The sequence below is a fragment of the Xenopus laevis genome, chromosome 2L (assembly GCF_017654675.1).
Source record: "Xenopus laevis strain J_2021 chromosome 2L, Xenopus_laevis_v10.1, whole genome shotgun sequence".
Classification (NCBI taxonomy): domain Eukaryota; kingdom Metazoa; phylum Chordata; class Amphibia; order Anura; family Pipidae; genus Xenopus; species Xenopus laevis.
Genome location: NC_054373.1, coordinates 86,913,766 through 86,939,281, shown reverse-complemented (window position 1 = coordinate 86,939,281; position 25,516 = coordinate 86,913,766). Strand labels below are relative to the sequence as shown.

The 25,516-nt window shown below is 36.8% G+C and overlaps 1 protein-coding gene across 1 annotated transcript; it reads left to right on the top strand.

Moving 5' to 3' along the window:
• The first annotated feature begins 1,012 nt into the window (after nucleotides 1-1,012).
• On the top strand, nucleotides 1,013-24,398 carry sf3a3.L (splicing factor 3a subunit 3 L homeolog). The gene is made up of 17 exons (XM_018246711.2): nucleotides 1,013-1,164; nucleotides 3,016-3,063; nucleotides 3,160-3,212; nucleotides 4,320-4,425; nucleotides 5,626-5,698; nucleotides 6,191-6,282; nucleotides 6,740-6,822; nucleotides 8,092-8,230; nucleotides 8,720-8,788; nucleotides 9,278-9,345; nucleotides 10,119-10,226; nucleotides 16,114-16,183; nucleotides 16,467-16,631; nucleotides 17,436-17,546; nucleotides 20,769-20,859; nucleotides 22,468-22,523; nucleotides 23,898-24,398. The coding sequence occupies exons 1-17, from the start codon at nucleotides 1,069-1,071 to the stop codon at nucleotides 23,973-23,975; spliced, it is 1,506 nt and encodes a 501-aa protein (XP_018102200.2). The 5' UTR covers nucleotides 1,013-1,068; the 3' UTR covers nucleotides 23,976-24,398.
• Nucleotides 24,399-25,516: the final 1,118 nt, after the last annotated feature.

The window sequence follows — 25,516 nt, the reverse complement described above, 5'->3', positions numbered from 1 at the left end:
TTTTAGCTTTGAACAGACCCGAATTAATCTAAGCAAGTTACAGTAGCAGAACCATACGAGCGAAAAACGTGGGCTAAATAAATATTTCACCCATAGTGGAACTGGAAGATACCCTGCATGCCTTTGCAAGTAGGGTTGCCACCTGGCCGGTATTTTACCGGCCTAGCCGTTAAATATCATGGTTGATCCAAATTTTATTGATAAGGAAAAAAGATAAATATATAGGAAGGCCGGTTTTTTTTTTCTGGAAAAGGTGACAAAGAAATAACCTGTCACTAGAGTTGCCACCTGGCCTGTATTTTACTGGCCTGGCCGGTAAAAATTATGGCTGATCCCAATGTTATGAATAGGTAAAAAAAAGTTAAATACATAGAAAGGCCGGTATTTTTTTCCAGAAAAGGTGGCAACCCTACCTGTCACACAAAAGAAGAGCTTCAGGGTAGCCAGGTTGGCAGTTTTCAAGCCAAATTGGGCTACTAATATAAATCCAAGGCAGGTAGTTTCTGAAAGTACAAACTAGCCAAGGTATGGACTTGGGCTACTTTTTGGCCGAAAGTTTTTTCTTGTCCTAATGTGCCAAGCCTGCGTCTCCCAATGCACGCTGGGCAATGTAGTTTTTGTTTAACAATTTGCCAACTGCCAAGTTTAATATAAGACTACAATACCCAACATGCAATGGGACTTTTAGCATTCTCACATTTTTCCAGTGACTTTCCTCAATTTCAGACACTTTTGGGGCAAAATTCTGCTGGCCATCAAAATGTCTAGAGATTGACTTGTTTTACCAATATTTATTGAAATTGTATATGTATTAGGGCCTTATGAGGCCCCTATCCCTCCTGAGTTATTTAGACAGAGAAGCCTCACGCAATAAATATAAAAATTAATATAAGCCCCTAAGCGAATCACACTACTCAGACAACCTAGAAAATGGTGTTTCGCTGTATCTCCGTCTCCACTTCCTGCACCCAGAACGCTTTAGCGGAGGGCGGAACCTTTATGTTTCATAACCAATGTCTGTTCGGAAAGTTATTCGCACATCACTTCCGTTCTGGCGGCCTTTCCAAGATGGAGACGATTTTAGAACAGCAACGGCGCTACCAGGAAGAGAAGGAAAGGCTCATGGATGTGATGAGCAAAGAGATGATGTCCAAAAAACCCACGGTAGGGTCATGGGGTGGTGCAGCGATCTGGATAGCAAGTCTGGAGGGATACGGGCAAGTATATACTTGCTGGTGATGATATGAATTACTGGCACTGCCATCCCGGGACTGAATCTTCTAGTTAGTTTATAGTTGTGTGTGGAGCTTAGTGATCAGCAGTCCTGTTCCTAGCTGTCGGTGGGGGTGTGTCATAGGAAAGCCTGTGGGCAGAGAACTGTATGGAACAGGACTTCCGGCTACGGGATAACTAGTACTCCAATGTGTGTGGATGAAAATGTAAGACGCGCGTTATGTGTAGAGTTCTATTAGCTGACTGGCTGTCTTTGAATTGCACCTCCCCAGCATTCCCCTGAAGTAGTGGCTTTAAAAGGCCCATTTTCAGGTTCCCTCAAAGCTTTTCTTGTTATAAATTCACGAAATATTGCTAAAAGCCATTTAGCCACGCACAGTTCCACTCTGATATGTGTTCACTCCAATTCCCCTCTGACTGACTTTAAGTATGTGTTTCCAGGATTATCTAGGAGGCTTGCAAATATGTGTGCTCACATTAAAGCCTAACTGCCATTCAGAAGCACTGTAAGGGTACCCACACACACAGACCCAGAGAAAGATCGAAATCACACCCAAAATGTATGCTTTGTGATGTGGACAGACATGGGGGGTTAACTGCTATTAGTCTCCTCTCTGTGGGTACAGCAGCTCAATAAAAAATGGGTTGAAAGATCCTGCTACATCCCCCACTTGTTTTCGGGGTTGTGGACAGGTAGGATCCTACCTACATGTATGGTGGTCCTGTCCCAAAGCAACTAGATATTGGACACGTATTTATACCATGATCACTAGCATCACAGGGCTCACTTTAACTAAGCTTCCTGCAGTGGCACTGCTTCACGGCAGAATCACAGGATGTAATAAATATGTGAAAAAATTGATATGCCGTATTTTTTCGGCCGCCAAACAAATTATAGCTAAAGCATGGAAAACGCCTACTCTTGATATACCTTTGGTTAAGTCCAGAATAGATGGTTACATGGTGATGGAGAAGCTTACCATGATGGCTAGTGACGAGATTGATACTTTTCATGGGATCTGGGACCCATGGCTCAGATATAGAGGACTTACTATATGACTCCAGTCCTGTCGCCCTTTACTAGAAAATACAGCCCTTAACCTAAATACCACCTTACCTATATCATGCCTATACAATGAATACCACCACGGATGTTACTACTTTGAGACGGTTCGCTGTGAGAGTTGAGACAATATTTTTGTTCTTTTTTTTTTTTTTTTCTCCCTTGCCTTTCTCTTTTTTTTTCTCTATCTTTACTGTCCCTTGTTTTCCTTCTTCCCTCCATGGCACAGGAAGTTTCTTAGGGCTGTTCTATTATGGCGATGTTGACTTGATATGCTGACTCTGTACTGATGTAATGTGTATCTCTGTTTATACTGCATTTTGCTGGAAATTGTCATATTGCCAACTGTCAAATTTTTTTTCTTCCACTGCCTTCTGTATTTCCTTGAAAATTGAATAAAGATTATTTTCAAAAAAAAAAAAAATGGGTTGAAAGGGCACCTGATGCCTCCTTTATTAAAGGGATATAGATATTCAATACATTTACAGTAAGTGACTCGAAATCTATGTAAAAGCATTGCATTTTACCTTATTACCCTTACCAGTGCAGGGCAACACTACACGATATTTTCATTACTTTAAAATACTTTCATTTTTTGGTGTTACTGTTGCTACAGCTGAGATCTAAGTATTGTATTTGCACTCTTTGCATGTGACTTGTAGTTGACTACATATGTATTAATGACCTGACTTAATGTATGCCATTCTGTTTTGCTCTAGTTACGGGAACAAATAAATTCAGATCATAGAGCCAGAGCTATGTTAGACGTAAGTATTTATTTCTCTTGTTTATTTTCTATTGGTATATGTCCAATAACATTGTGGGCTAGTTACTGAAACTTTTTTTTTTGTTTTTTTTTACAGCAATACATGGATGTCAGTTCAAATCTAAGGGATTTATATGAAGATAAAGACGGGTAAGCAAAATATTACTTATTCATTTACATCAATGATTATTTATTGTTTTGCATATTATAGTTGCAGAGAGCTTCCCTATATAGCCATTGGACAGAAGTTATTGGCCTTTCATTTTTTGCTAACCTGCTATGGTTTTTGCAGATTCTGTACCCTTTATTGAGCCTTTAATGTCCTTTAAAACCCTTTCTTTTTAAGGATATGTGTTTTCAACAGAAAGTGGTTTAGTCTGTTCATTGAAATTACTTTTTTTTCTCTACGTTTTCCTCATCCTACAGTTTATTTTGCTATATCCCATTTAATATACTGTAATGGGTGAAACTGGAAATAAGAGTTTACAGTATCTTTGTTTCCTGTGTCCTTCAGCAGCATCATTTATAGCACACCCCTCAATCTTTTATACACAGATGAAAACTTATTAACTAGGTTTTGCAAACTGTTGGTTTTTGATAGCCAAAAATATTCACTTGTGCCTGAAAACACAGTTGGTGCATGATTATTTACTTTTAAAGGAAAACTACCTGCTTTTGGGATGGGGCTTTTGTTTGGTGGAGGGGTAGTTTTCCTTTAAGCGTTATGTGTATTTGACTATTGCGAACACCTTTTTGGCAAAACCTGCAATCTAGTCCTGCTTCTTGGTGAAGATTTGTAGTTATAGATTTGGTGCTGCATTGCACCAGTGCAGTTGCCAAGAGCAACCGTTTAGCTATTTGTCTGTTAGAAGGTGAAATTAAAGATATGATTTGCTGCTAGGGCTATAACCACACTGACACAGTTTTGCACCTTTGTTTCCAAAAATACAACATTTATTCTGCAGCTACTATCTAGCCAGTGCATCAGTGTTGTTGGATAAGGCCACTTATTTACTGCCACAAAAAGGAAGACCCATCTCTGTAATAGGCAGTGTTTACATAATCATTGTGTATTTATGTGGCCCTCCAAGAGGTTTTACCTTCCCCAGCAAGGCCAACACCTGAAAACAACCGGAAACTTGCCATGGTATAAACATTCTTGGACAACAGAAAAAAAAAAAGTTTTTTGGATAGAAACCGTGATTGTTTCAAACTTTGTTTATAAAATATTTTTTGTTTTATTTTTTTTTTGTACAGCTTACGCAAGGAAGAACTCACTGCAATTTCCGGGCCAAATGAGTTTGGCGAATTCTACAATAGACTGAAGTTAATTAAAGAATTTCACCGAAAACATCCAAATGAGGTAGCTTACAAACAGTCATTGAAATTTTGTGCACCTAATGCCAGCCTGTCTAACTTGCAATATGTAAAAATATTTAGGATATTGTTAATAGCAGGTGTTTATTGAATGGCTTTATTTTGTAGTCACTGTTATACTTATTAAAGGGTAGTTCAACTTTAAGCTAACTTTTGGTATGTTATTGAATGGCCAATTCTAGGCAACTTTTCTGTTGGTCCTCATTATTTATCTTTTATCATTTTTGAGTTATTTGCTGCCTTCTTCTTAATCTTTCTGGCTTTCAAATGGGAGTCCCTGACCCCATCTAAAACAATGCTCTGAAAGGCTACAAATGTATTGTCATTGCTACTTTTTATTACTCATCTTTCTACTCAGGACCTCTCCTGTTCATATTACAATCTCTTATTCAAAGTAGTGCATGGTCGCTAGGGTATTTTTGGCTGAAATTGCAAACTGGAGAGTTGCTGAATACAAAGCTACATACTTTAAACCACCAGTAATAAAAAATGAAAACCAATTGTATATTCTCTCAGCATATCACTTTCTACATCATACTGAAAGTTAATTCAAGGGCGAAGCCCCTTTATGTTTACTTTTAGTGAGTTTTTTTTTTTCTCCCTCGTGAGATGCTGAACAAAAAACTTACAACAAACCTAACTTGTCTCAGAATATCGCCATTGTACCACTTAATTTAAGGGTGAACTCGCTTTAAAAAACAGTGGGGTATTATAATAGTATTGGAAGCTGGTACTGAATGTAAGTTTTTTTTTTTTTAAAGAGATTCCTACTATTTTACAGCTGCAGGTAGTATCTTCTAGTATTCTGAAGTAAATAAAGTGTAGCACCTTTGCATTTCTGCTTTGAATTCAATCTTCCAACATGTATGATCTGTTTGGTTAATTGGTCCTCGCTGGAAAAAAAATTAACTCTAAAGAATAGCGAGAAAAGCAGATGTAAATAGAAAAACTGTATTATTGAATTGTTTGGATTGCATAATGGTGAAAAGCAGTGTACTGTGTGAATGAGACCTTTTTGGAGAACAGGCCAGTGGTTGTGGAGGTTAGTATAAGATTTTGGGTTAAGAATCAATTTATTGACAAAGAACCATATCAGGGTGACTGAAAGGGCACTTTTGAAATAGGTAAAATTTGTGTTTAAAAAGTGTATTCTCAATGTAATTTCCTTTTTTTTCCCCCCAACAAGATTTGTGTTCCCATGTCCGTGGAATTTGATGAACTTTTGAAGACTAGGGAAAATCCAAGCGAGGAAGCACAAAGTAAGTCATGTAAACATACCTTATGGTGAAACTTGCTAAATTATTACTCTCACTAAAATCTGTTTATTTAGCAACATGGTTTCTATTAAGAATAGGCTAAAATGTTTTCCTTTTCATATTACACAAATTACAACTATTATTAACAAGTATTTATAAAGTGCCACCGTATTCTGCAGTGTTGTTCTATAAATGGGAAATGCTATTATTATATGAAATCTACCATTTGAACACTAGATGGAGCCTCTAAAAAGAAATATATGATCTTAATTAAGTATGCATTTAAATTTGACTTTCTTCTTCATTTAGTATATTTGTTGTGTGTTTATGAAGATAGTCTAACGAATGGTCACTTTAGTAAAGTCACTGATATTTAGCTTACTGTTTCTTTTTTAATTTTTTTTTTTTTTTTTTTTTTTTTTTTACTTCTGCTGTTACTATATTTATACAAGCCAACATTTTAATTTTCTGTTCAAAATTTTGTGTTCCTTGCAGATTTGGTTGAATTTACAGATGAAGAGGGCTATGGCAGGTATATGGATCTCCATGACTGCTACCTGAAATATATTAACCTCAAGTCTTCAGAGGTAAGCATTCAACAAATACTTTGCATATTACAATTGAAAAAATAGTGTTCTGTACAGATATAAAAACATCACATTTTGCATAATACAATTGCTGAAATGTGAATCTAAATGTGCTGCCATGGCTTAATAAGATTCTGTTTAATGTGGACAGTTTGACATAATTTTCAGTAGATAACTAGGGAATTCTAATTCAACGATCCTGCACCTCTTCTAAACTATTTGTGTGGATGGATTCTGTATGACCCACCACAAAAATCTGGAGACCAAGGTGAATAACTGAATCTTCCTGCATATAGGTTTATGTTACTGAGTGAAATTGTTACATTTTACTGGTCTTTGACTTAAAGATCAGAACTGATTTTGCTTGAATGCCACAAAATAGTATTCAGTAGTTGTCATTGTATGCATACTATATATAATCAAATTTATGTTGTGACTTTTTTTTTTTCTTTCTCAGAAACTAGATTACATCACATACCTGGCAACTTTTGACCAGCTTTTTGACATTCCAAAGGAGAGAAAAAATGCAGAATACAAAAGGTTTGTACAAAAAAAATAGGAGACCAAGTGTAACTATTTGTCAAAAATCATTTATCATACTCTTTACTAATCAATGGTGTAAACCTAAACTTCTTAGAAAGACATACACATTAAATTGTAGCTTTAGTTAACATACTTATTATCTATGGGTTGAAGGGTTTATCAGGTATTCGCGCTGTCTTAGGTCACGCGGTGGCATTTTTACTTTGCAATACTCTATTGAAAATAATGGAATACGCACTATAGCCATTCCCATTGGGCGCTTGCAAGCTGACATCAGCCACTGAACACCAGTATTTGCGTTTTTCACCAGAAACACCAAAGAAACAACATTTTCTTGAACTCTAGGATACGCAGGTTTGGGAATACACTTTGCTGAAATACACCACATATTTTTAATATGGTGGCCAAACTCTTGCAAGATGTATTTGCAGTGTTGTATGCTAGTGATGCAATTACGTTGCGTATTGACAATCCATATGACTTCATTTTGCATGTAAATTGCTTTTCTGCTTGGCTTTTTTTTTTTTGCTCAAGTTTACTTAAGTTCTGACTGGAATTGTGGGAAATGAGAAACACAAATGCATGTTGGAAAAAGAAAACTACAGGCTAAAAATTGCATATTATCATGTATGTGGGGTTTCATTAGTGTATTTATGCTCGACCGCACGTTTCAAAAACGCCACGCGTGACCTCGTACTTATATATGTTCGCTTTGGTAGGATATAAAATTGACAATTCCTAAGATAGGAGTTTTACATTGATTTCCCGTTACAAGGCCTTAGGAAAACACTGCATATATGTGAAAATGTTATATTCACTGCAGTTTGGACACTTGTGTACAGGTATAGGACCTATTATTTAGAATGCTCAGGACCTGGAGTTTTCAGGATAACTGATCTTTTCATAATTTGGATCTTTGTACCATAAGTTTATAGAAAATCATGTAAACATTAAATAAACCCAATAGGCTGGTTTTGCTTCCATTAAGGATAAATTACATCTTAGTTTGGATTAAGTACAAGGTACTGTTTTTCACTTTGGATTCTTTAAATAAAAAGGAATCTATGGGAGACACTCTCTTTCTGTAATTTGTAGCTTTCTGGATAACGGGTTTCAGGATAACTGATCCCATATCTGTACTTGTATTCTAATTACTTTTAAAGACAAAATCCCTGTTTCCCTGCTATTGAAATTATGTAGATTTTACAATGGTAAGGTTTTTAATTTGGTTACCATATAAATGGAATTGACACTATTATTCCACAGATATTTGGAAGTACTTCTTGAATATCTTCAGGACTATACAGATCGGGTGAAGCCTTTGCAGGATCAGAATGAGCTCTTTGGGAAAATACAGATTGAGTTTGAAAAGAAGTGGGATGCTGGAGCATTTCCTGGTTGGCCGGTAAGCCTGTCAAGTAAAGTAGTGCCGTTTTTAAAATATACATGGTAATATTTGCAATTTCCCAATTCCTGTTAATCAGCCTTTGGTTTGAGGTCCTTACAGACCTATTTGGTAAATGGTAGCCTGCATAATATTCAGCAAGTAAAAACACAAAATAATAGACCGGCCAAGCTCATTGCTTGTTGCTCCCCCTGCCAGGTGCTCAGTCTCCAGTGTCCCCACTGTATCCAATGACAGAAAACTCAAAATAGACAACACTTCTGGACAGTTTAATAAGGCAGGTTGCATTTCGGGATCAAATCCCTTAATCATAGGTGAACCGAAAAACTGTTCTGTGTAATAAAAGAATGTAATTTGTGACTTTTCATTATACATTAATTCCTTTGTCTGGTTTTAGTTATTTGTATATGTAATTATTAAAAAGTGTATTTCTATGCGCTACAGGCTATGATTAAATAAAAAAAGAGCCCTAATGACTGTTTTTTCTAGAAAGAGACTAGCAGTGCACTCACCCATTCTGGAGCTCACCTGGACCTGTCAGCCTTTTCTTCTTGGGAGGTAAGTATACTTGTTCTATATTCATAAGAAAAGTGTTTGGTTCAGTACAGATGGCTGCTACTAGTCCGTGCTTGGAGACTGCTACTGATGTCAAAATGTGTGGCAGCCAATGTTTGCAGATGAAAGACTGTTCATTACCAATTTATTGGCTGAATGCATACAAAAGCCCATGTCTTTAATTATGAAAGTACAACCCATTAACTGCTTATTAGGGATTTTTAATTTCACTTATAATAATGGTGTACTAACTAGTATCAAACAATAAAATTAGATTGTATCTTCAAAGTGTTTTTATAGAGCATGTTTCATAGGATATTTGAAGATAAGATTTTTGCAGGTGCATATGCTTCCTAAATATTAATATTATACAATTTTACTGCAGTCACAGAAGAGCTGCGTTTAGTAGAAAATGTTCCTAATTTAGGTTTTTGTAACATAATCCACGCTATATTTTAACACACTGGTTTGAAATTAATTTCCTTGTTGCAGGAGTTGGCCTCTCTTGGTCTTGATAGATTAAAATCTGCTCTTATGGCTTTGGGCCTTAAATGTGGAGGGTAAGTGATCTTCGTGTTTCCTAAAACAGAAAATGTCTAGTAGCCTAAAAATATTGGCTTAAACTTTTTATCAATGTGTATTGCACATGTACATTAAGTTTATGTAGTTTGTCTAAAATCCATAGTTCTATAAGAAGGCAGTTTGCCATTTTAATATTAGAAGAAGCAATCACATTTATAGATAGTATACATGCATTGTAAACTAATACAAAATATGTCTAATTGTTTTGCAATCACTGTTCAACATATAAATTCATAGCTTAAAGGAAAAGTAACACTAAAAATTATAAACGTAAAACTCCATTCTATGCCCCAATAAAAAATCCTCTACCCTGCACAATGTTAAGTGCTTTATGTGAAAATACCATAGTAAAGGTCCTCTTCCTGTTGATTAAAAAAGACCATAGGGCGAAATGAACTTTGCCAGATACTACGTGTGAGCTCCACAGCAGCCCCTGACATCACCTCCTCAAACCAGAAGTCTTTTGCTGCAGTTCTGCAGAGGATTTTGAATTGGGAGCTTTGGCATATGTAGTATCTGGCACTGCTCATGTCACCTTTTTGCACTTTTTTAAACAGGAAGAGGAACTTTATTATGGTATTTTCACATAAAGCACATAAATGTTGAGAAGGTTAGAGTAATGGATAGCATAGAATGGATTTTTGATAATTTTTTAGTGTTTGTTTTCCTTTTAAAACAGATCCTACATATAGACCAACTCTTTAGGATCAGTCAATGTATTGGGATTTATCTTATTGTGGTGTCTTTTTAGGACACTGGAAGAAAGAGCGCAGAGACTTTTCAGCACAAAAGGCAAATCATTGGAGTCTCTGGATCCATCTTTGTTTGCAAAGAATCCTAAAGCAAAAGGAACTCGCAGGTAAAAAAAATAGATAATTGTACATAGATCCACATGAATTTTGAAACTATTAAAGATCAGATGTTGTAGTTTGTATTTCATCTCCCATAATTCCTCTTATTTTTGGTTTTACAAGAATGCCACAAGGCAAGGATATACAGTGAAAGAATCCTCTGACTGCAAAAAAGATTATTTAAAACATATTTACACAATGTTAAAATCATTTTCAAATTGATATATAATCATAAATAAAATGTATAAAAAAATAAAAATCATTTTTGCTATAGGATATAAGTAGGAGACTTGTGTAGAACCCACCATATCAAATGTGCCATCCTTTTATAACTATAACATAACTAGCTATATCAAATGTAAAATTATGGAAATTCCCAGGTACTGTAACTCGCATGTATTCTTAACCCAAAAATCACCTGTGTTCTCCTTAAAATGTAAGTTAGCAGGAAAGAGCCATGACTCATTCAAAGGCAGCATTCTGTTGCAAAATCAGAGCAGGAACTGTAGAGAATAGCATTGCTTTCAGTAGCAATTACCTTGACAAAGAGCATTAATCCCTCTGAAAATGTATAACCAATGCATTGTAAAAAGTTGCTTGCAATTACATGTATATTTTTCACTTATGTAAAATTGTTTTTGAGTTTACGATTCCTTTATCCGTTGAGTTTAAAATGGCTCTTACTATCTTTTGAATTATTGCTTAGATCTTTAACCCTTTAACTACCAAGCACATAGTACCTACGTGCTACACAGTAAAGGGTTTCCTCACTGCACTAGCCGTGTTTGGTGTCAATATTTAGGGCGTTTTCTAATTGTATTTAAGAAATTGTGTGAGATAAATGCTGCAAATTGCAATATTTGTAGACGATTTTCAGAAAGACACGCATTCCCAATTTGGATTTGAGGGAATGTGTACTTTCCAAAAAAAAAATGGTTTTCTGGGGTATACGTACTTTTTTTGTACCTTTGTTCCTCATGAAATGCTGTAAATGTGTTGATTTCACAGTATCTGGAGTTACAGAACTGATAGCTGGTATGGGTGTCTTCATTTTGGGGCCCCTATATGCCACATACTTAGGAAAACCTATGCATATCAGGCATAAAACTATTCAGCAGAACTCCAGGCATTTATATTTATTCATTTTTATCTGGTTACCTTATGATCTGTGGGAAATATGATTCTGTAGACTGGAAGCTTTGAGGTCATTTTTCAAAAATGTTCTGTTTCAAGTTATATAAAAAAAATTTAGGAAAGAATTGCAATTTGTTAGTTTGGGGTAAATCGATATATTTACCCTTTTTGGATTAGTCAGAATCTGTTCTTTCCAATAATGTGTAGTTTTCTAGGGTAAACCTACTGTTATGCTTGAAGAAATTGAAAGGCGGCACTCCGGATAAAAAAAGAATGGTGGTATATTGCAACAGGTCGCAAACCAACATCACCTAACGTGTTTCGGGAGCAACTCCCTTAATCATAGGCTTACAGATTCATTTGTGTCACTTCCTTAAATTCTGGAATAAGGAATAGGAGAAATATATATTCGATTCTTGTTAAAGAAGTGGGGGCCTAAACTGTATCTATGTAAATACATATAAAGATGTTATAAATTAAACTAACTACAAGACTTTGCTGTGTTAAATAAATCATGTGCCTTGGAGAAACTTTAGTATCGTATTAGTCAATTTAATATGTCTGTCATAGTATTAGGGGATATGAAGTCGGATAATGAGGGAGACATCACGCACCCACGTTGTTTAAGGGTCTGGCCACATGAGCAGATTCGGGGAGATTAGTCGCCCCAACGACAAATCTCCTCTTCTTCGGGGCGACAATCTCCCCAAACTGCCTTCCCCCTGCCCTCCGCCGGCTAAAATGAAAATCGCCTGGGGGAAGGCACACGCGGCGCTTCGTTTTCCAAGGAACGAATGTCTCAGGAATTATCAATGTGTTGGGACATTTTAAGTTTGGAAAAATACATCTCCCTTAAATGGATTCCCAGGGGCATAAGAATTCAAAAGTACTTCATTTTCGTTTGTTAACTTGGATTATATAAACTAATGAAATGGGGCTCTAACAAAATGCTCTATGGATCTGATGAGCCTTATTATAGATTACAAAAAAGAACCTCCATGACATTAGGGAAGAAATTAATGAATCTCGGTTCCTTTTAAAAACTCACGAGAAAACTATAGATTTTAAAAAATTGGACCAGGAACTGAAAAGACACCTGAAAAGGTTGGAGGAATCAACTAGCACTCCCAAGAAATGTAAATTTAGGACAAATGGGATTTCAAAAAAAAAATATGGTCTATACGCGGCACAGGCCTAAATCCATCCTGCAAAGGAAGCCTAAAATTCACCACCACAATAAAACGGTCTCTTTTTCAAGTGATTCAGGTGAAGATACCTAATTTGTTACAGATGATACCCATATCTTTATGCCATGTCAGGAAAAAATATAGAGAGTGATCTCGGAGATTTATATAGAGAGTGATCTCGGAGATTTATATAGAGAGTGATCTCGGAGATTTATATAGAGAGTGATCTCGGAGATTTATATAGAGAGTGATCTCGGAGATTTATATAGAGAGTGATCTCAGAGATTTTTCTCGTAAGAACAAGATTTACGGGAGGCCAAAAAACTATTACACCCAAGAGGCACAGCCAGAGATAGAAAAAAAGAAGGGACAGCAAAGAGTTGAGAGAAAGGAATGGACCAGGAGTAACTATGGGGATTCAAGAGTACTAGAAGAGTAGGGAAGAGGTTTTGGGGAAAGATCCTACAGCTTGAGGGAGAATCCGAAAAAGAGGGACAGGGCTTATTTAATGTAATAGACCTCTCCTCCGTCGAGTTAACTGAACCAAAAATGAAAATCTTAAAGGGATCCTGTCATCGGATAACATGTTTTTTTCAAAACGCATCAGTTCATAGTGCTATTCCAGCAGAATTCTGCACTGAAATCCATTTCTCAAAAAACCAAACAGATTTTTTTATATTCAATTTTGAAATCTGACATGAGGCTAGACATATTGTCAATTTCCCAGCTGCCCCATGTCATGTGACTTGTGCACAGAGAAATGCTTTCTGGCAGGCTGCTGTTTTTTCTTCTCAATGTAACTGAATGTGTCTCAGTGGGACATGGGATTTTACTATTGAGTGTTGTTCTTAGATCTACCAGGCAGCTGTTATCTTGTGTTAGGGAGCTGTTATCTGGTTACCTTCCCATTGTTCTTTTGTTCGGCTGCTGGGGGGGGGGTGATATCACTCCAACTTGCAGTACAGCAGTAAACAGTGATTGAAGTTTATCAGAGCACAAGTCACATGACTTTGAAGTTGACTTTTTAGTAGACATTTTAGTAATGGGTGTACAGATGCAGAATATGGTGATTTATATACTGACAAATCTATTGATACTAATGTGAATATGGCTGACGACGGAGAACCCATAACTTTCGCTACCTTCAGGTTAACTTTTAGGTTGAAATACAGCAATTGGTTTCCTATGACGTTTCTTTGGGGGTGGGGGATTCCAGAGATATGGAGTATCTCTTCCCAAAACCCACAAATCCCTAACTTCACCAGAGGGAAGACCCATTGTCGCCAGCATTGGCTTAGCCATAAATACATATACACAAGATTTTATAGATTTCACTTTATCGACTTTGGAATTTTTACTTACTCGCAATTTTTCTACTTTTGATGGCGATTATTACCTCCAGAGATGCGGGATCACCATGGGGGCATCCTTTGCCCTCACCTATGCCAACCTATACATGGGTTGGTGGGAGCGGTCCCTATTGATAATCCCTATTGGAGTCACATAATTTGGTATGGTCGCTTTATAGATGACCTCTTATTTTTTGGGGGATTTTCACAATTATTTACATGGCAATATGCGTAGTTTACAATTTTCTTTCGAATATCACATTAATGGTATAAATTTTTTGGATTTGAAACTAATAGGTTACGGAGACCAGGGTAGGATTGATGACATATAGCCAATTTGTACAATATCGCAGGAATTGTAGTCAGACTGGATCGTTTCTACAACAGTCAAGAGAACTGTCTCAAAGACTGCGTAGACGGGGTTATTCTAAGGACCTTATCAATAATTCCTACGACAAAGCAAGCAAGTTATTCCCAAAAAGGAAAAATACGGATAAAAATACCTCCCGATCTTGGGTGGTGGAAATAAACTACATGAAGTATTGTCATCTAATAATATTAAATTTGTCTCCAAAAAAGCCCCAACTTTGGGCAATATATTAGCACCTAGTATAGTCTCTTTGACTGTACCCAAACAGAGAGGAGACTGACTTTCCTCCAAGGGTTCATGTAAGTGTGGCTCTACGAAGTGTAAAACTTGTAGGTTAATTCATGCAAGTAGTGGTTTTTCATATAACCTTACAGGTTCGACCTGTCAAAACTAATGTTTTTATAACTCTAAGTGGATATTCTACCTATTGGAATGCAAATGTTGCATGAAACAATGTGGGCTGCTCTATTCGATGCCTAAAAGATAGAATAAGAGAACACATTAGGGCCATTGAAAAGAAAGATAAGTCACCCATAGGTAAACATTTTTTATTGTGTTCCCCTAGAGGCATACAAGACCTTGGTGTGAAGGTTATAGAGCAGGTGACATTTTGTGCCCCTTGAATTTAAGAGAGGCATTCTGGATTCTAGAACTTGATACCAGAATACATAAGGGTCTAAATACAAGACATGACCTTCATGTACTTCTATTGATAAAGTGGACAGAGCATTGATTATGGCCACCCCCATTAATATTAACATTAATATAGAGGTCTTGTAGTTAGTTCCATTTATAACATCTTTATATGTATTTACATCGATATATTGGGGCCTAAAATGTATTTCCCCTATGCCTATTCCAGAACAACTCACAATTTATTAAGATTGTCCATAGGTACTTTTCTCAGCTTAATATAACAATGGCTCCTTTTGGGGTGTATTGTGGTCATTTTAATTAGTTCTATCCAGTTTTAAAAGGATTAATAAAGAGTATTTTATGTTTAGGTATTCATACATGTTAATCTAATATAACATATACTGGGAAGGTAATATGTTTTTAGACACTGTATTTCTATGAAACTCCTGGAGAGGCCCCTGTTCCACTGCCTATTTAAGGAAGTGACACAAATGAATCTGTAAGCCTATGATTAAGGAAGTTGCTCCAGAAACACGTCAGGTGATGTTGGTTTGTGACCTGTTGCAATAAACCACCATTCTTTTAAGGAGAACACACTGGGGATAAGTTTGCAGCAGCCTAACCTCCTGACTTTGTAAACCTACTGTTAATAGAATGTTTGGTGGAGTACGCAGTTTTGTGGAGTGGTGCTTTGGAAATTTGGTAGTGTACTGCTTGGAGATTTTGACCCATACAAGTGAGAAATCTCTAAAACTATACATATTTGGCATTGGCACATTCAAGAGACCTAGAGCTTTCCAAATTTGCTGAAGTTTTCTGATGTTTGGTTTTTTTTAGACACTTAAAACACTTTAGAAGCCTATATTTTTTTACAAGTGGAATTACACAAAAATAGCATATTTTGAAAGCTTAGGTTGTCCTAAAAAAAACTATGTATTGAGTAAACTAAAAGACCCCCCCCCCCCCAGGAATGGCCTGTAAAATGAGTGATAGCAAAATGTTCAAAAATGTTCTGCCAATAAAAATGGACTATCGGTGACGTTAAAGGGGGTTTTTGCCTTTTTAAAGTCATAAACTGCCAAAACGAGCTCTATTCCAGATATCATTGTTTAAAATAAGAGGTCCTATTCAATTCTGTATAATTGTTAGTAACATTAATTTATAAAGCTTTGCATTTATTTGCACAGTGATTGGTTAAATGAAATGTTCTTTTTCTCAGAGACACAGAGAAAAACAAAGACATTGCATTTCTTGAAGCTCAGGTGTACGAATATGTTGAAATTCTAGGGGTGAGTTTTCAGTTATATTTTTTTTTTGTCAGTTCTGTAAGTAAACCATGATAATTCTGTACAATAATCCTTAGTTCCTAGCACACGGGCCCTTTTCAGGCCCTCCTGTAAAAATTTTTAAACAACATCAAATTAAAAAAAATCCAATAGATATTAACTACTTCAAGGGCTGTCCTTACCCAGAGTGTTTTGAGAGTGGGATGTCTGGTAAATACCAAGCCAGGCTTAAAAGTTTGCTGTTAGTTATACCAGTCTATAGACATACATACTTTCTGATCTTCAGGAACAGAGACATCTGACTCACGAGAATGTGCAGCGCAAACAAGCCCGTACAGGTGAGGAGAGGGAAGAAGAGGAAGAAGAACAGATCAGTGAGAGCGAGAGTGATGATGAGGATAATGAGATTATTTACAACCCCAAAAACCTTCCTCTTGGATGGGATGGCAAGGTAAGCATGTTGTTAGGAATGGCCAAGTTGCATTGAATTGACACTTTATGATTTAATTATAATACAGCTTTGAACATAAACACATTTTTATATCCTTTAGGCTTTTTGTTTAAGTTTTCAGACTGTTCTGAGAAATGAAGCATCCACAATATTTTCAAATGTGCAATCATATTCAGTATGAGTGACCTACCCTAGAACAATAGAACTAGTTCTGCTGATGGATTTTGGGTTAAACTGCTATAGTCATTTAGAAGATAGAAACTAAAAGAAGAATTTAATCACAATAACGAGTTCTGAACGTTAATAAAATAAGATTGCTTATCTTTAAATTGTGTTTTCCTCAAAGTGGATTGCTTTGGCTTCACTTATTTTTATTCTCAAAAGAAACATGCCACTCTCATCCTCTCACACAGTATGGCGCTAGTTGCACCATTATGGAACTGCGGTGGGAATGTAGCCCATATATCTGTGTTTACCTTAACATAAGGTCCCCAAGTAGGTATAGGTTTTACAGATATATCACTGGTATGTGGAGTTGGCTAAGTTGTGAGTCAGACATGGCACTTTGGAGAAGTCACATAGTTGCTTATTCATTATCCCATCCTCCACAATGGAAAGAATATTACCTGCAGCTTTAACCTGCTGACTGGGCTAAAAAAGTCAGTCGGTGAATGTGTGTTTGTGTGTACACAATGAGTTGATAACATTTAAAAATTGTTTTACAGTATAAAAAAAAATAAGATGTTTGAAAGTGACTCAAGTCGTTTTCACTTTGAATCATATATTCCTATTTTAATTTTGCAGCCTATACCTTATTGGTTATACAAACTGCATGGCCTGAATATCAACTACAACTGTGAGATTTGTGGAAACTTCACCTACAGAGGGCCCAAAGCTTTCCAGAGGCATTTTGCAGTAAGGTTTTTCATCTGTTTTGCTTTTCGACAAACTATAGATCTTAAATGTAACTCTCTATCTCATTTGTGGGGATACTTTGTTTGCAAAAAAGTTTATATCAAAAATGATATAAGTCCCAAGGCCTCTTAAAGTAAAAACAATTTAATTTATTGATATTCACATTAAAACAGTATCTAGTACATACCACCCCACATATCCCACCTTACGCGTTTCGCACCCTCCGGCGCTTAGTCATAGGTGTATACCCACATATCCCACCTTACGCGTTTCACACCCTCCGGCGCTTAGTCATAGGTGTATACATACATAAGGTGGGATATGTGGGGTGGTATGTACTAGATACTGTTTTAATATGAATATCAATAAATTAAATTGTTTTTACTTTAAGAGGCCTTGGGACTTATATCGTTTTTGATATAAACTTTTTTGCAGTTGATTGCCTTTGGAACTGGGGCGGGTCCCTTCGGCCTAGCTAAATAACTATATGGACTCCCGATTTTGAATTGATATATGGGATACTTTGTTTCCCTATTCTATTCTCCTCCCCATCTATCTACCCCATTTCTCATTAACTTTTGCCCTTCCTTTTCTTTCACAGACTTTTTTGCTGCTTTCCTTCTAGGAAAACTTTTTCCCCAAAATGAATACTTAAGCAACAGATATTTTAGGTCATATTAAGTGGCATATTAAAGAATCTTTCCAAACTGAAATATATATTTAAATAAATATTGCCCTTTTACCCAAACATGTATGGTTTGTTTGTGTGCACAGTGAATCCTAGGATCCCAGGAGGCGGCCTTAGTTCTTAAAATGGCAATTTTCTATTAAGGATTACCCAATGGCACATACTACTATAAAAGATATTTTTATGTAAATGGTTTATTTATATGAAGCAGGGTTTTACGTATGTGTTTTAGGCAATATATTTTTACAGGGACCTACATTGTTAGGGTGTATAGTTTTCCTTTACATTCTCCTTTTCTGCTCACCACATGCTCTTTTCTTGCCTTTCCTTCACTCTATTCTCTACAGCATTATTGTTTGAGCTAACAGCAGGTAAATATCTTTAGTAATGTAATTACATAGCATATAGGCAAAATAGGCAAACATCTTTCACCTCACTAGTTTGTGGTGTCACATAAAATTACTTTAAGGGGCAAATGTATCAAGGGTCGAATATCGAGGGTTAATTAACCCTTGATATTCGACTGGGGAATTAAAATCCTTCTACTTCGAATATCGAAGTCGAAGGATTTTGCGCAAATAGTTCGATTGAACGATTAAATCCTTTGAATCGAAAGATTCAAAGGATTTTAATCCAACGATCGAAGGATTATCCTTCGACCAAAATAAGATAGCCGAGCCTATGGGGACCTTCCCCATAGGCTAACATTGACTTCGGTAGCTTTTAGGTGGCGAACTAGGGGGTCGCAGTTTTTTCTTAAAGAGACAGTACTTCGACTATCGAATGGTCGAACGATTTTTAGTTCGAATAGTTCCATTCCAAGTCGTAGTCGAAGGTCGAAGTAGCCAAAAAAACACTTCGAAATTCGAAGTATTTTTTTTTCTATTCCTTCACTCTAACTTAATGAATGGGCCCCTAAGTCTTCAGTGTTTGATTGCTCTGCTAAAGACAGACTTCTCGTTTGCTGCATTTCTTTTTATTCATCTCCATAAATATAAAAGCTTATTAATATTGCCATTAAGGAAATGGTGGCACTCCTATAACTACTTCAACATATTTATCTGAATGCTTTTAGATATAATTTTAGTTCATCTTTCCTGCCTTCTACAGCATTAGATGAAACAGTTTTGCTTAGGCAACAAACATAATAAACTTGTAAAAGTTGTTTTTCTGTAAACTACAATAAAAAAATTCTCTGTTTATCAGAAAGTGATCTAAAAGCATTGCATAAATTATTCAGTGTTTTAATTAGGGATGCACCGAATCCGCAAAAGTTTCGGCCGAATACCAAACCGAATCCAACCCCTAATTTGCATATGCAAATTATGGGTGGGGAGGGGAAAAGTGCATATGCAAATTAGGGTTCGGCTGGGCAGAAGGATTCGGCCGAATCCTGCTGAAAAAGGCCGAATCCCGAACCGAATCCTGGATTCGGTGCATCCCTAGTTTTAATTTCGATCTAGGTATAAAACATTTGTGTTTGAACATGAACAATGTGCTCTGCCATGTGAGACCAACATGTCCTGCAGAATTTTTCTCTTGAGCAGATACTGATTGTGAAAGCAAAAAAAACCTTTGTATATATGTCACAATGATTGTATGTGACAGACCATAACTGATTTCTTTATAGAAACGGAGGCAGAAACTGCTAGTAGGCATCAAACACTTTGTTAAAGTCTAGGATTAACACCTGTTTTTTAGGGAAAAGTTCTAGAACAAGATTAGTTTGGTGGTTTATTCTCCACTAGGTAATGCAGGTGGGTTGCCTTTGGTTAGATGAACCATTACATAGATGCTGTACATGACACTATATTTTTTTTTTTTTAACAATTCGTCTTTATTTAGCTTCAAATGTACACATTTAACAACATATCACTGATCAGTATGCGTTGTACAATGAATAACATAGTATGAAATGCCATCAATAAACATAAACAAATTAACTTTTGCAGTGTCAGTTATTTGCAGGTTCTACATGCATACAATAGTACCAGTACACCATGCAAAATAACCTAAATTACCCCTAGTGGGTTAGGAGTCTTGAGCAAGTTCCCGGGTCCAACCATACTACCCATATTTTGTCAAATTTCTGGGGACAGCCCCTCCTAATGTATGTTAATTTATAGTAGGGGATAGCTTTGTCGATCAGGTTCTCCCATGTTGAGAGTTTTGGGCCCCCGTCCGACTTCCAATGTATAGCTATTGTTTTTTTTGCATACATGCACAGTAAAGTGACTAAAGTTCTCTGACCACGTCTGGGTGACACATCTTCCACCTGATTAAGTAGCATTACCATGGGGTCAAGTGGAAGAGTCATACTTGTTCATGACCCTATATTTTAACCAGAAGAAAATGGTATCCAAGCAGTATATGATCCTCTTGTCTACAACACCTACTATTGCTTATGAATTATTAAAAGCTAGTTCAGCAATGATTGGGGCCTATACATCTATTCTATGGCTATCACAATATTTTTCCTTGTGCATATGACTCCGTACTGACTACTGGAATTTGTTTTTCTCTTCAATCCATAGGAATGGCGACATGCTCATGGCATGAGATGTCTGGGCATTCCGAATACTGCGCACTTTGCTAATGTAACACAGATCGAGGATGCTGTTTCCTGTAAGTCAAGCATTTTCTCATCTGATTTCAGTTCTACATGTTTCTTTTCATCTTTAGGTGTTGCTAACTTTAATATCTAGAATAGATGCTAGTTGGCTATTGCAAAAAGTCCTAAGCCATAAAAAAAAATAACCGTAATCTGCCCCCCACTTATTAAAGCAGTTTTGCTCACCTTGGCATGTCACCTTTACGCCTTGGAACGGACATGTGCCTGTTGTACTATGGTGCAAAGTTCTTGAAGGAACAGTTCAGTGTAAAAGTAAAAACTGGGTAAGTAGATAGTATGTGCAAAATGTTTCTAATATAGTTAGTTAGCCAAAAATGTAATGTATAAAGGCTGGAGTGAGCGGATGTCTAACATAACAGAATACTACTACTGCCTGCTTTGCAGCTCTATAAGTCTGAATTAGTCAGCGCCTTGAAGGGGCCACACAGCACAGGACATAACTGTTCATTGAGTTTGTAATTGATTCTCAGCATTCAGCTCAGATTCAAAAGCAACAGTTATGACCTATGTGCCCTTCCTTCAAGTCACCGATTGGTTGCTGCCTGGTAACCAATCAGTAGAAACCGAGAGAGCTGAAAAGCAGGAAGTAGTGTTCTGGCTATTATGTTAGACCTCCAGCCTTTATACATTACATTTTTGGCTAACTAACTATATTGAAAACATTCTTTATTTTGCTCAGCCTATCTATTTACACAATTTTTATTTTTTATACTGAACAGTTCCTTTTATACACACAGGCTGATCAGTGTGCTCTAGCTTATATGGTTTAACTGCTGGCTTTGGGAAGAGGCACCACAGTACACCATATCTTTAGTCCACCGCATTTTTGAAGTCTTCTGTTTGTATTCTAAGCTGTCATTTAAAAACCATTACCTGGAAGCCACTGGTCATCTTGAGTTCATTCTATAATAGTGTGGTTCCAAGTAAAGGCTTAGCTTAACATAAATCTCAGTAGGAATTAAATATGGAATGTTCTTTAAAGAAGTTAACCCTTTAAGAAAAAGAACCCGTGGCCCCCCTGGGGAAATGCCCCATACTTTGCTTACCCCTCGGTGCAGATCCTGGCATCAGAGTTCCACACAGCCATCTTCCGGGTCTTAGGCAAGCTGAGTGGGAGACTGCCATGTTGGCGCATGCGCAGTTGAAGGAATTTGCCGGTTTGCGAGATCTGTGCATGCTCCGAAACTCACAAAATTGCTGAAGCGCCAGAAGAAGACACAAAGACCCGGAAGATGGCTGCATGGAACTCTGATGACAGAATCTCCGCTGAGGGTTAATTATAAAGTATAGGGCATTTCCCCCCGATGGGCAGTTAGGCTGGAGGGAGGGGAGTCTCCGTGGGGTGGGGTGGGGTGGTGGTTACTGGTTTTTTTCTTAAAGGGTTGACTTCTCCTTTAACATCTGGTTACTAAACTATCACTAGGCCTTTGTATTACGTGGTGTTGTTACATATATATTTCAGTAAATAAGAAAATAGCCCTTGACTGACTTAATATTGGTTGTTGGTGTAAAACATATTCCTTGTATTAGGCAGAAGATAATTCGCCTGTAATTAAGCAGTTCTGCATATGTAATATTCTGATCTTATCATTTACTTATAGTATGGTCTAAACTGAAGCACCAGAAGGCCTCTGAAAGATGGCAGCCTGACACAGAGGTGAGTAACTGGGTTAGCACCGATTTGACACAAGACCTCTCTTGTTTGTAGCATAGTATAGTAAAGCAGAATGGTGAAGTAGCAATTTCTCTTAGTAATGAATTAAAGGTTAAGCAAGATAAGTGGTAATGTTTTCTGCCTGTAGTTCCTTTCAGTTGGTAATTTTAGAAAGTAATTTACTGCAAATCAAGACTACTGGGATTTACCAAAGTGCATGCAATTCCTCCTGAGCATATAACCTGTTAATATGTAACAGTTATTATACGCAGATGTGCAAAACCTGTTGTTCTCTACTCTCATGGAAACCCAACACAATAAATGGATAGCAAAAAAAAATACATAAAGGGGAACTATTGCGAAAAGGAAATTTTAGTATAAGCTTCATTATACTGAATGATAAAGTTTCTAAATATAATCAATTAAATTCAGACCCATTTCTTGAAATACTTTAGTTACTCTTCACTGTCCTACTCTCTGCATCTGTCGCTCTTCATTCTCGCTTCATGCAGGATTCTAGTGTCTGATTTTCATTGACAAATCGAACGTCTTTTGTTGGCTCCCTTTCCTAGCAGATGTATTAGAGCTAACTCTACTGATTCCAGCACAAACAAATCCGACAAATTAACTCACAAATCCTGCATGTAGAGAGACAGGATGTCTAGTTATTTTGTGAAGAGTGCGCTCAAATACATCATCTTGGCAAAAGAAAAAATGATTGTATAGCATTTCGCTTGCAATGTAGTAGTTGCCCATCACCAAGTAAATATGTGCCAGTTGTGTTAATAGGATTGTACCTACCTCCCAAGTTAGTATGTTACTATAGGACCTTTTGGAACCTCTCGGCGTAGGTGGAGGGATATGCAACAAAAGCTTGCTGTTGGAAACACTAGTAAATAGGTACTGGACTAGACGGTCCCAGGAGATGGTGTGTCCCAAGGTAGGATGTTTCAGTACAAGTTTGACCAGGACAACCCTTGAAAGAGAATTAACCAGATATTGGTGGGAACTTAAGTGTAGCTGCACTAAGAGCATAAGACAATAAGGCATATTTAATTAGAAGATACCTCTATCCAAGGGTGGGTTTGGTAAATATCCAGCCAGCATAGGGACTCCTGTACATAGACTAAGAATAGAAGTGTGGTTCCTTGGTGTTCAGGTGGTGCTCTGTAATGGCTGGTGTTAATAACTTTGTGTGAATACTGTGATCAAGAAGTTATTTTGGGTATATATCTACAGTTTTTCAAACCCCCCCCCCTTTTTTTTCCTGCAGGTTAACACCTTCAAATAGATATGGAGATTTTACTTAACATATTTCTAAAAGTTTAGTGTAGGCCTGATCTCTATTAAATTGTATTCTTTCTTTACTTTAAATAGGAGGAATATGAAGATTCCAGTGGGAATGTTGTAAATAAGAAGACGTATGAAGATTTAAAGCGTCAAGGACTTCTGTAGCCACTGACATTTTGTATCTAATTGCCCCATTATGGTTCTGGATTTTCATGTTTGTTAATGTTATATGGAAGAACTTTTGATATGAAGCATAACAAAAGTGGTGTAAAGGTGATACCTTTATTGGCTAACTAAGATGGTAATCACAGCAAGCTTTCAGAACATTGCAGTTCCTTCACTTCAATGTTCTGAAAGCTTGCTGTGTTTATCATCTTAGTTAGCCAATAAAGGTATCACCTTTACACCACTTTATGCTTCATATCAAAAGTTCTTCCCTATAACTTTCTCAATGGGCTAACGGTGCAAAAAAACGTTACCTGGAACCATGTTTGTTAATGTGACATTTCTATTTGCAGAGCTGTAAAATGTTTCAGCTTTTCCAAAATGTAATGGTCTTTTTTTAATTAAAAATGTGAAAAATTTTCAGTACATTGTTTTCTTATGTAGTTTAATATTTTATTTAGAGAACCATGGTTTGATATATAATTTACAGAATTCTGGACCTTTTTAGAAGGGACACAGAGTCAACAGTAACTGGCCATTCCATTTTACATTTCTCTTAATATGTTTGCTAAAACCAACTAGCTCTTCCCTTTTGGTTTGCTCTCTAGTGGTGCAGGAGAGTCAGTAGCACCTTCCTGTTTAGGTTTCCAGCCAATCCCATCTCACGAATGGCCAGCTAGCAGTTAGGCAGACCTGATAGGGGAACTACATGGTTTTTATAGCTTTGGCTACCCACATACTACTGTGCTTCTGTTAGATGACGTAGGACTTGTCCACCTCTCATGTGTAACATGCCTTTTTAGCTCATGTTTAAAGGGAGTGTTCACCTTTTGTTTAACTCTTCGTATGATGTAGAGCGGGGGGCATTGAGATGTGAGCTATGCAAGCATTAAAATTATTCCTGTTGTAAAATAAATGCTGTGATTGGCTTTTTGTAGCCCCTATATGGACTGGTAGCCTACAGGAGGCTCTATTTGGCACTACATCTGGTTTTTATACAACCAAAACTTGCCTCTAAGCCTGGAATTTAAAAATAAGCTCCTTCTTTAAAGGCACTTAGAGCAACATCCAAGGGGGTTGGTGAGCAACATGTTGCTTCTGAGCCACTGGTTGAGGATCACTGATATTCAAAGACAATTTGCAATCGGTTTTTATTTGTGGTTTTTTTTGTTATTTAGCTTTTTATTCAGCAGTTTACAATTTAAACAATGTGGTTACCAAATTACCCTAGCAACCATGCATTAATTTGAATAAGCGACTGTAATATGAATAGGAAAGGCTGATCTAGAAAGATAAATAATAAAAAGTAGCAATAACAATACGCTTGTAGCCTTACAGAGCATTTGTTTTTTAGATGGCATCAGAGACCCTCATTTGAAAACTGGAAAGAGTTAGAAGATGGCAAATAATTCAAAAACTATAGAAAAATGATCAGTTAAAAAAGTTTCTTAGAATTGCCCACTCTATAACATATTTAAATCTGGAGCTGTGTTGTATTTATATTGCCTATGTGATACAAGTTATTTAAAAGGAATAGGTCC